The sequence below is a fragment of the Buteo buteo genome, chromosome 3 (assembly GCF_964188355.1).
Source record: "Buteo buteo chromosome 3, bButBut1.hap1.1, whole genome shotgun sequence".
NCBI lineage: Eukaryota > Metazoa > Chordata > Aves > Accipitriformes > Accipitridae > Buteo > Buteo buteo.
In genome coordinates this window covers 56,869,467-56,881,637 of record NC_134173.1, presented here as the reverse complement: position 1 = coordinate 56,881,637, position 12,171 = coordinate 56,869,467, and the positions used below count along the sequence as shown (strand labels likewise).

Here is a 12,171-nt window from a genome sequence, read left to right as displayed (position 1 = left end):
TTTATTAGTGTTATCATTATCATTATTAGTTTCTTCTTTTCTGTTCTATTAAACCGTTCTTATCTCAACCCAGGAGTTTTACTTCTTTTCCTGATTTTCTCCCCCATCCCACTGGGTGGGGGGGGAGTGAGTGAGCGGCTGCGTGGTGCTTAGTTGCTGGCTGGGGTTAAACCACGACAGATTTGCAGCCCAAAATGGAACCTAAGTATTCTTGGAACTGAAAAATTCCCATTCATTTGAGTAGATGTGGATCAATCTTTTAAAGATTCTATTGCTTTCTCTTTCCCCTTTTCTCTTTTTCTTTTCTTTTCTTTTCTTTTCTTTTCTTTTCTTTTCTTTTCTTTTCTTTTCTTTTCTTTTCTTTTCTTTTCTTTTTTCTTTTCTTTTCTTTTGTTTTCTTTTGTTTTCTTTTCTTTTCTCTTTTCTTTTCTTTTTCCTTTCCTTTTCTTTTCTTTTCTTTTCTTTTCTTTTCTTTTCTTTTCTTTTCTTTTCTTTTCTTTTCTTTTCTTTTCTTTTCTTTTCTTTTCTTTTCTTTTCTTTTCTCTTTTCCTTACTGTGCTTATCACCATAATATCAAGTACCTTAATACCTTTTGCAACTGCATAAATTAATGAGATCAGGACCTTTTATTGTCTGATTCAGAGGAGAGAACAATACTATTATTATCATCACGATCACTACTAGGCTTACTTTTTATTGCAATGCATTTGTAGGAAGAAAGATAGAGCCAAAGAATTGCACTTTATGTTTAGAGTGGAAGAGAGTTTGTGATAGTTTTTAGTTTCAGAAGAAATCCATTCATGTACAGGACAGAGGAAGGAAGAGTCCTCTTCGATTTGAGAACTCCAGCCATATGGAGATATAAAATGCAGCTTGTATAAAAAATGACATTGGAACATTATTTCTGTCATGTGTGATGGTGCAAGAAGGTTTCAGATACAAGTCCTTAGAAGATGACTTTCCCACTATACATGCAGTAGATACCTTGGTTTGGTCAACTAAATAAGAATCAGCATAACTCATACTTGGATTCCTGAGGCTTGCACACATAGATAAATCATAACAAAATTCAAAACTAAAAAGCAATCTAAGTCTAATATTGTGTTCTTTTCTAACACATGTGCATTCTAACACAATTGTTTACAAAAGCAGATCTATTTTGGCTATTCTAAAACAGAACTATGTAATCTAAATGGTCTCTACATACTAAAAATTTCACACCAAAGTGAAAAAAAATAAGGTACATCAAGCACACACGCATTACAAAAGCATGAAATGTGTTTTTATAGTCTCATGCTTTCATGTGGTTTTCCAAACCCTGACAAACCTGGCTCAGAATGGTGTTTCTTTTTCGGCAATGGTTTGTCATCAGTTACTGTACCATTCACCTTTTTCTGCTGGTCCTCCCATGTAACTTCTAGCATAAACCAAAAAAAAAATCAGAAATATTACGTAACTTACATTATAAGATACCTAATATAATTCGGGACAACTTGATCTAAACAAATGTACTATCATTAAAATGGCAAAAATTTAGATTAGTTCTTTAATTTAGAGGCCTGTGGTGGAGAGAATTAGTAAACATTTTAAACGTGGAACAGAACATACTATACCAAAGTTAGTATCTATGTAATTTGTCAAATATTCTGCTCTCTTTAATATTTAACAACTGGAAAAAAAACCCAGGAGGTTATTTACACAAGAATTTCTTACATTTTTAAAAGTTAGTACTCTATAGTTTCCTACAATACCTTTGTATTTCTGTAAATTAAAAAGGAAGTAAAAAAATATTTTGGTAAAAAAGTCCTTGCAAAGGTATAATTAAAAAAACCAACAAACCAAACCAAACCAAACTGAACCAGCAATCATGTATGTTTACTTTAAATTGACAAAGTATTTTTACCAATGAGTTGTTAAGCTAAAACTAGGTTAGATTTACTTTCTAAATCTGGGATTTAATTTAAATTCAGTTTTTATTTTAGGCAGATTAAGTTACTCAATAAAAACTTTCTTGCTAATTATGGATCCTGTACCCTGAAACCAGCATTTCTGATCTAACTTTTCAGAAAAAGAGCTATGAATAGGAGCATGTACACTCTTCTCCAGACAGAGACTCCATTCTCTAGACTTGCAAGACGCTAGTCTTTCTGACGTTGTCAGGTATTTTTGTTCTACACTTTAATTTTTCATCTTTTGACAATTAAACTGGGTGGTTAGCATAATACTATAGGTTTTAAACCTTTCAGTATCTCATGCCAAAACAAAATCTAGAGCAATTAACTAGACAGATTCAATACCCTAAACTCAATTTTTGCTTTGGGCTGTTAAGAATCAGCTTATTTTGCTGATCCCACAAAGTGCAAAGTTCCTCACAGCCATTTCTCACAGATACAACCACTTTTATGGTCATGAAAATAGCCAGTGATGGAGAAGAATATGGTAGATATGGAATACATTTTCAATCTTATAAATTCAAAATTTTGATTTTTGAAAATGATGGAATTGCGGGCTTCAAGTAATACACCAGCAAAATTTTCAATATAATGGTTTCATGACACCACAGATATGCATGCTGAAATAGAGGCTGTCATCTTTGAAGTACCATGTGTAGTAAGTACTAAATAAATTTCAAAAGGAACATTCTGTTTCCAAACTGTGGAAATAAAATCTTATTAAGTTTCTTCCTAACAAAAATGTGATTCTTTTTCTCTATGAAAATCGCATTTAGCAATAAAATATTTACTGATGCCATCTATGCTTCCTCTTTCTTGGATGACTCCAGAAATGTCTTCTTAACTAACACACAAAAAAAATTCAATGACCCTAGAATTTAAGGAATAATCACTACTAGGAAAAAACAACATTAGACAATCATTTAGGTCAAATAGTGGAGATACTCAGAATAAGATAAAAAGTAGGCAGACAGTAATCTCAAACACTGGATTTTGTCAGGATTTGTAACCAAGTCTAAACACTGAAGAATATCAGGAAGCCCAGAGTGATTTCCACGCTAGCTTTAGACAACTAGTCCTGAGACAGGACATTCTCAGTCAGAGTTCTTTCTCAGAACTCCTGATGCAGTTCTGAACCTAAAAACTGTAGTTTGCTCAGTCACCAAAATCATTTATCATACCAATGTTCCCTACCAAAAGAAAAGCTTTCCCAAGCCTTGCTCATTTTTTCAGAGCTAAGTATCTACAAAATAGTTAACCTACTTGGGAGCACTCTAGAAGTGCTTCTATATTAAAACTTGAATCGACAAGCATGATGAAATAAATATCAAATAAAAATAAAAGTCTTCGAATAAATATTTTTTCCATGTGTTGACCTTAAAAAAGGAAAAAAAAAACCAACAAAAAACCCCCCAAAACCTATTCTAAAGAGCAAGACAGGCTACTTTTTTATGTTTATACTAAAAGTGATAGTATGAGCATGTAAACACTTTCAGAAAAGGTTCCAGAGACCATCCTTCTATAGCTTTAGTTATTCTTATGGCATGTCAGTGTTAAATTCAAATGGCTGCTTAATTTTATCAGCAGTTAAGTACCACTCTTAGCCTGAGTATATGCAGATTGGAGGTACTCCAGATTAGATGAAAAGCTTCATTGACTTCTAGAACATTGCAAGAGTTTGGATAGTAATGGTTAGTATTTCAAGTGAGAAATAAAAAATAGATATATCCATTAGATTTACTCCAACATTTAACCTTTTCATCACCATTTTCTAATTCCATTTCCATCTCCATGCTCTACAAAGCTAAGAAAATATACTGTTAAATGAGAACTTTCTTTTGGGGAACTAGTAAGAGATGCTGATGAATAGGCAAAATGCTAAAAGTCAGTGCTGCCCATATCCTCTCTGTTTAGATAAACATGCATTATATTCTCTAAAATGTCTTTTCTTCCCCCAAGGCTAAGGGCCACCATCTATCCCCTTGTTGTTTTAACCAAAGCCAACTTTGGTTAAATTGTAAAAATTTGGAAAGAAACCATACAGTTGTCTAAGTCATCATTCACCTCTTACCACTCGCCCTTCCCATACAAATGAACTTCAATTTGTCTTCTGTTGTGATAATCAGTTTTGAATTACATATAAAGAAAGGTGTAAAATTCTTGAATATTTATACAAAAAGACGTCATAAAGATTACATAAAATATGAGATTCTTGAGTCAGATTATTTTAGTTATCTGATGCACCTTTGGGGCTAGAAGGATTTGACAGGTACAGTGATCCAGATTTTTCCCATCAGCATGAAAGGTACAACAATCTTTAGATGTAGTTGTTTCATTAGATGCAGTTGTTGCACCTACCCCCTGGGCACTGCCTACCACAGTGAATTATGTAGCCAGGCTCTCCCTGATGCACATCAGGATGACACTTGGTTGTGTGTCATTCCCTCTTGAGAATGATACTCACTTGTGCTGCCTGGGAGAGGGGGGTGGTGTGCTCCAGTACATCTAGTGTTAAGTAAAACCTCAGCATTTCTTACATTTTTGTTTAGAATATTCAATATAAAAAATATTAAAAAATCTGGAAGTAATATATGATAAGAACAGTTGCATATCTCCAGGTTTTCTGAATTTCTAAATGTGCCATCTTAGCACCAGGAATGTTGCAGCTGAACTGGAATGTTGCAGCAAACTGCAGAAGTACAAGATGATGCAGCAAAATACAAGATGCTAATGATGAGGAGTTTTCTTATGCAAATACTACCCCCCTCCTCTCTTTTCTTCGTACTGCAGACAGTAATAGCCCTTTTCACAATTACCCTTTGCTTGAAACATTTTAATATACTTTCTCTTTTACTTGAATTTGTCTTTTTTTATTAAATCCACTCAGCTTTTATATGCTTTTCAGCACCTAAAATTTCTGTGAACCAATTTTTATCAGTGCATTTCTAGTTTTAGACTTTTAATTAGGTTGTCATAAAGTTTTCACTTTTTCATCAGGACACACATAATTGAGTCATCTTTTCCTGCAAATGAAAAATCCTCAGAACTTCTTTCTATTTTTAAGTTTATAAGATGAATGCTCAGAAAGGAATTATGTTCTTAAAAACGTGTGGAGGCAACTACTGTAAAAATGAGTCAAAAGTGGGTTTGGCTAGTGCTTCTTAAACACAAAGCATCACAATACCAAGCCATTAGAGCTGTGGGATAAACTGTCAAAACCTGAGAAACTACGTTTTGAACCAGATACTGAAGATCTTAATGCATGCATTAAGAATACAAGAAGAAGAATTAATTAAAGACATAAAAAAGGCTAAATTCATGTTACACGTTTTAATTTACAAAACAGAGTCCCTAAGAAGATAAACAAAAGCCATCAGTCTCAAGAGTTCACACAGCGAGAAATATTCTCAGCTGTGTCAAACCTCTACTAGAGGAAAGCAAATGGCTTCAAGTCATGACACATGAATTGTCCCAGACATACTACATTATATGGAATTAATCCAGCCCCACCTTGCACCACCAGCATGCTGCTAAGGGCATCAAGGCCAGCTCCAAGTGACACAAACTCAGCAATGAAGGCTTTATGCCAGACTACTGCTACTCCTACATCACAGAGCCCTTCAGATGCCTCAGTAAAACAGTACTGATGTTCCCCTACCCTGCCGTAACAGGAACTAGGCTCGTCCAATACCTGAAGACAAATAACACCACACATAGTCTTTTTCTGACAAATTTAGAGCAAGACCTCCTGTCTCTGCCAGTAATGTTCTACAGCAAATCTGAGGACACCATTTTTTAGCTTCCTCTTTTGACACAGTAACAGTTGATCTACATTTTTTCCTCCATACACTGGAAGAATAATTTAAAGAATGATTCTACACATTAGAGCTCAAGGCATTCATCTGAGATGTGATGATCTGTGTTTCCTCCAAAGAGTGAAATGAATTTAGGTCTTGCATTGTCCTAGAAGTCTTAGAGCATTGCCCTAAATGCTGGTAAAGTATGGACAGTATAAAGGCAGGGACAGCACCTTTCCCTTGTGTGTTTTATGAGCCAGACAAAGAGCATGCATGCACACACATCCCCATTCCCCCTTCACACACACACACACACACACACGCCTTCACAGGAAATTAGTTTGTAAATTTGTGCCAAATCAACAAATGAATGCTGGGATATGTTAATAACACATGTTAACAACATTGTTGTTCATAAATGGCTATGTAAGCAACACTTTTATCATCGTCTTAACTAATACAGCATTCCAATAAAAATTCTGACATATCTTAATTATTTATTGTTTTGATTTCATCTTCCTTACTGAGCTACACATTCTGCAAAAAAAAACCCCTGGGCTTCATTCCCTGGGGCTGCAGTGGGAGTACATTAAAAGAACTTTAATGGAAGTCATTAGGTAGGCAATATAAAATATCGCCACGTATCTACTTTTAATGTTATCATTACTAGTGTAACAAAAATGATAGTGCACTGTAGGTTATTCCTTTACTCCAGAAATGTTTTCTTCAAATTGACTTCAAGGCTACATTAATTATTTGTAGCTGGAAATCACTTAACAAGCCTAGTCCGGTAGTAGTCTCTTCTCATCATATTCCCTAGCTGCAAATCCCATCAATTCTGTTCTAAGCTTATTTTTAAAATGTTTTACTAGTGGATCCCTCTATATGGGGAATAAATTGATTGAATCTTCTATTGCTTATTTTAAAGAAAAACTGTAGAAGTACTCAAGCAAGGTCACAGAGGGTACTTGTTACAGTATCACTTAGTTAAGTCACAGCCTACCTTTAGCTAAAAATCAAAGTGTCATGTTGCCGCTTTTATAAACATAAGAGAATTATAAAACATCAAGAAATACAGAAAAACTTCAATACACCAGATTAGTCAGAAGAAAAAACACAGTCAGTTAATGGTACATTAAATATGTGTATATTAATATTTAGTAAAGTATATTTAAATATCACAAAGTATATATATTATTTTTAAGCCACTATCAAGGCTTTTTTTCCAGGACTGTTTGGGGCAGGGGAAGGATTTGTTTGGTTCTTTCTTATGTGTTTTTAAAATATGGCAGTTTTGCTCCCTCTTCTGGTTATGTGCCTGAAACACGTTAGAAACGAATGCAATACAGCTGGCCTGCTGGCCTATTATCAATAGGTGTATTTTTAATATCTCAGAAGAATCGCTCTAATGAGTCACCTGTTTGGTTAAGCACTGCAGGTTTATGTTGGCAGGACTGATTTAAGGCAGGAGAAAGGGTGCAGAGAGCCTGAGGGAGGCGAAGACACCATGTAAAGATACCACTGATGTTTCTGTAGCTTCTTGAGGCAAAAGTCATAGGAGACTGGGGATCCAGTACCCTGGCTAAGCACTACTACACACTTGTTCTGCTCATATGCCTTTCCCCCAGCATCCACGCCCGGTCTGCTGAGGACCAGACACTGGGCTAGACGGATTTCTAGTCAGAACTGGTATGGCTATCCTCATACTGCTATGAAAGGCAAACACAAAGAAAGCCAAAATATCTCCAGAGTCTAATGATTAATGAGTTTAAATAAGGCAAACTACAAGTAATGGCCAACATAAATGTGGAGAAAAATGCACACCTCTGCTTTGCACCTCTCTTCCATAGTCTCTGCTCAGTTTGTGTTGCTCATTCCCTGGGTGCCAGCGAGTGCTCTGTGCATGCAAGGAAAAGTGAACACCCTACAAATCCACCCTACAGAATGCAGGATGTAAGTTTTAGCTTGGTACAGTGGGGTTTTTTCCAGTTATTTTTATTTTTTACTGTAAAAGGTGCAATCTTATAGCACGTCTTCAAATATTTTCTACGCAGAAAGGTAATTTATTATTATGTGACTTTACATCTCTCTCTCACACACACACACAAAAAAGCTCTGCAAGAAATCACAGGTGTTCTATCCTTAAGTGCAGTTAAGATTGAAGTTTATGACACAATTCTAAAATGTAAAAAAAATTATTCAGTTAAAAAATGGTTCTGAAAATAAGCCAGTAGTTTTAAGCACTAATACCAAGCAATAAAGAAAATAAAATAAATGGCTTACAGAAAGATGAAAAATACAGATTTGTTTCTTCAGAAAGCTCTAGGTTCTTCAGAATACCAATTACTACTAATTAATAACAGGTAAGTTTTCTTATTGCTCAAATTTACATGCAAATTTAAATGCAAATTTTACATGTATTTTTATATGCAAATGCTGTCCACAGCAAAACACCTGTGCTATTTTTCAGCATTACTTATAAAATATTACATTAGTAACCAGACAAACTATGTTTGACTAGCAGACAAAATGACATCACTTTGTCATGTACCAGTCTTAGAAAAGTTACTTTATATTGTGATGTAGTTTTTAAAGATGCCACCTCACATTTTGTGTAAATAAGTCAAATTTGAAGCTGTTTATGGACAAGTTAGTAGTTAAGACTCTTTCTCATCTGTCATATTTCCCTGGTAGTTTTAGAGCTAAATTCGTAAAATAGTCACCTATATCATAAGGAATTTCAGCAGAATGTAGGTTCTTCAGTCTGGAGAATTTGCATCTTATGGGTACTTTACTTCTACTGTTTTGTGTTGTTCTGTTGTTTTTCTTTTTTCATTTCACCATTTTCTTAGGGTGCAGATTGCAGTTATGGGCTCGCCTACAACTACCACCGTCTTAACTGGTCTATACCTTACTTAAACCTTACTTGGCTTGAACTAGAATTAAAATGTAGGATTATGCTAGGTACTCTTAACACATATGTATATGTTAAGTATTCTCACAGCCCACATGAAACACATGTTCAGTATAATTTTTCATGCAAAATTCAGAAGCTGTTATGGTCTCTTAGTGAACTCTACAGTCAGTGGGCTGGGGGAATAGAGAGCACACAAGGGACTTAGGGCAGTCATGTTTAGTGGTTCAGGCAAAGCATAGGCCCCATTTCCAGGAATCCCAAATGGTCTTACATGGAAGAAGCTGCTCAGGTCAGCCAGCAGGATGAGAGCTCCCTCTGGCATGACAGCCACATGCTTGTTTTTCAAAAAAGCGTATGTATACACTATTTCTGCAAGTCAGTTAAGCAGGTCCATCTGTCATCACTTCTTTGACTGGGGTCCCTTTATTCTGCCTAGTTTGCACTTGAGTCACCTAAATTCTTTAGATTGTGTCTAAACTGTGCAGCAAGTCTGGAATACAGCATACTTTCAGTTTTAGTCCTCCAGGCATCCAGACTGCTCATGAGTTGTGGGGCTCCCACGCATGCAGAAACCAGAGTGCATAGAAAGGGGAGGACTTGGTGATTTGGGTCTTATCTTGGTACAGACTCACAATACAAATAGGCTCCAGACACTTCTCAACCTGGGAGATGAGAACTGGAAAGCATTCCTGATTCCCATAATATAGACAAAGCTCTTGTGTAATTATGTAAAATATTCTAACAAGTGAGGGAACTGATAACCTGAAAGGCTTAAAATTTTGCTTTGGTAACTCTATCATCTTTTATGTGCCCTAAATTAAGACAGTAAAGGACAGAATTACCTGGAGCCTTTTCTTACAAACTCAAATGATCAAAAGGTGTCATATAAAATACATGAAAGAGAAATGCAAAAGACCTGAGGAAAAATTGAAAGGGATAGTGGTTTTGGTAATAAATATGTGAAATCGAGTATTAGGCACAGACCAGACCATTCTTTTGGAGTAAAAGGGCTCTGCAAAAAAAACTTCTAAAACATAAAATGGTCACCTCAGAAATTAATATATATATGAAAACAAACTATTTTAAATACCGGTTAGTAGCATTTAGTTTATTGTGCAAAGTACATCTTTCAGGCTCTATAATTAAGTATATAAAATACTGGTTTTGTTGAAGGAGTGGAAGAGAAACTGAGAACAAAACCAGCTTTAGCCTGACTTAATCACTGATTATTGGTTTGTCAACCTTGTCAAGTCAGTGGCAAAAGCCTCTAACTTTACCAGGATTGGAAATAGGATCTTAAAAGTATAAGACACTGAGCTATCTGGTAATTAGCATGCATTACAGTTACAGCAGCAGACTTCCAGCAACTGAATTAACTCAGGACTATGCTGGCGCAGCCACTAGAGTAAGGGGGGTGACCCTGTGCATTGCTCTTCTGGGCTGCCGACACAGTGCCCTTTCTGCAAAGGCATCCAGCCTGTCTACGCTGGATAATAAGTGGCATATTAAAAATGGTGTGGTCTTCCCTGCAACACAATGAACTAGCACAGGCAAAACTGCATCCCTGCTATCCTGATACCTGTATTCCCTCTGCTAAGTTATTCTAGGGAGGAGAAAGCTAGGAATAACCTGTAATAGTGTAACTGGGGCTATTCCTCACATGGGCTCCTGGTAGAGTTGGAAGTGTAAGAGTGAATATCCAAATTTTAATAAAGCCAGGGCACTATTTAGATGGTATTTCATTCACTGGCAGAAGATACTGATGAGACAAAGTCTAAATGTAATATGGCTTTAGAAGTACCTGGAAAAATAATAACAGGTTTCTTCAAAATTATCAAAGCAATTTAGAAGCATGAACTGGAATAAAACTTCAAAATAAGCTGTGGTTGTTCATTGCAACTTTCCTGTTCTATTTTTATATAATAAATCTAAATCTCCATGTTAACATTTCAGTGTTTTGAATTAAGCTTATTTCTACAGCATTTGAAATAGAAAAGAATATAAAACATAATAAGAACTAGACAATAGAGATGATTGCTAATAACATAAGCCTTTCTCTACCAGTATAGGCTAACTAAAATGGTCCAGCTCTCCTGTGACTAGCAAAAATGTGCCAAACTTGTAAAATATACAGCCAAGTGACATAGAAGTATATAGACATGGTAAAAAGTGGAAGACTGCAATTTTGTAGATGTCTGCAAACTGTACTTGGTCTCATAGGGCAAGGCAGACTGGGAATTCCTAAATGAGCAAAAGTACAGAAACAATTCCACTAGTTCTAAATAGGCAACGTGATCACATATCTAGGTGGTGTAAACTACATCTTCAGTAATACAATTAGCTGTAAAAAAAAAACAAATCTGGAGCTTTTGATTCCAAGAAAGATTTTTAAAACCACAGGTGAAAAAAATTATTTTAAGTGCAAGAAGTAAAACAACACATTAAAATTGAACATACACGAACTTGCTAATTTTGAGCTAGTAGAACTAAGCAACACACACATGCAGCAAAAAAAAAGCAAAATTTCTCAAGCACCCACAAGTCACTAGCAATATCATCATCAACTTGCCTTTTCGCCCATTAACAGGTGGGTTTTGATGTTTTTCCTCATCATCTTTATAACATTAAAAACAGACAACGATGATTAACAATTGGAACAGCTACTATGATGAACAATGTAACTATAGCACACACAAATATTTTGCAGACTATGTTAGCACAATTCCATGCACTATGCTTGAGTTATCACAAAACACACAGAGTGAACAGCACAGAGTACACACACCAGTGAACAATACACACTTAGAGACAAAACCATAACAAAAGCAAGAAAAATGTAAACTGTACTATAATGAAAAATGGGAAGGCAAAGATCTTAAAGAACACTTTGGGTGCTTAAGTGAAAACTAAATTTAAAAAAAAATAATAATCCTGCTTTCCGGCTCCCAAATCTTGAAATTACTCTAGCATCCAGATTTCTGAACAAGTAATGAGTCCTACAACAGTGATTATTCCTGACTTTGTTTCAAGAAGAAAATCATAATCCAGATTTTCCTCCCTTAAATAACAATGGGAATAGGGTCCAGGACACAAGATTCCAAATAAACTGTGATCCAGGCACTTACACTTTTAAGTAGGGATGGCATTTTAGCCATACTTATGTTTAGCTACTAATTTTTCCTACCAGCTAGTACTAAATGTGTTTCTTGCTTAGCTTGTCATTTTTCTGGGCCACCCTTCTGGAGCACTTAATTCTCTCCATGTAACTGCAGTAATACCCTCAGTGCATTATCCTTCTCTGGGCTGCATTCCACGGGCCTTGAGGTATGTACCACACTGCCTACTTTTAGGCAGCTAAGTTTAGCATTGGTCTGGCCCCAAATATTTATAGCCAGAAAAGCTTGTCTGTGCTGCTCCTCCGCATCCACCACAGCTGACGTATTGTCACAGACAATTATTAACAGGGATAACAGAATGTAACCTATTAACAGTGCATGTAAATGCA

General features: G+C 35.7%; 1 protein-coding gene across 41 annotated transcripts in view; it reads right to left on the bottom strand.

Moving 5' to 3' along the window:
- The window catches only part of RIMS2 (regulating synaptic membrane exocytosis 2), a 489,382-nt gene that overhangs the window by 118,566 nt on the left and 358,645 nt on the right, over positions 1–12,171 (bottom strand). For 2 of the 41 annotated variants that reach the window (XM_075023751.1, XM_075023752.1), the window contains 2 exons: positions 11,236–11,280; positions 1,328–1,417 (listed from right to left, as the gene is read on the bottom strand). The exons of 38 other annotated variants lie outside the window; for them this stretch is intronic. In XM_075023751.1, the coding sequence (XP_074879852.1) occupies positions 1,328–1,417; positions 11,236–11,280 (135 nt within the window). The remainder of the gene's footprint in view (positions 1–1,327; positions 1,418–11,235; positions 11,281–12,171) is intronic. One more of the 41 variants, XM_075023753.1, reaches the window with a different exon arrangement.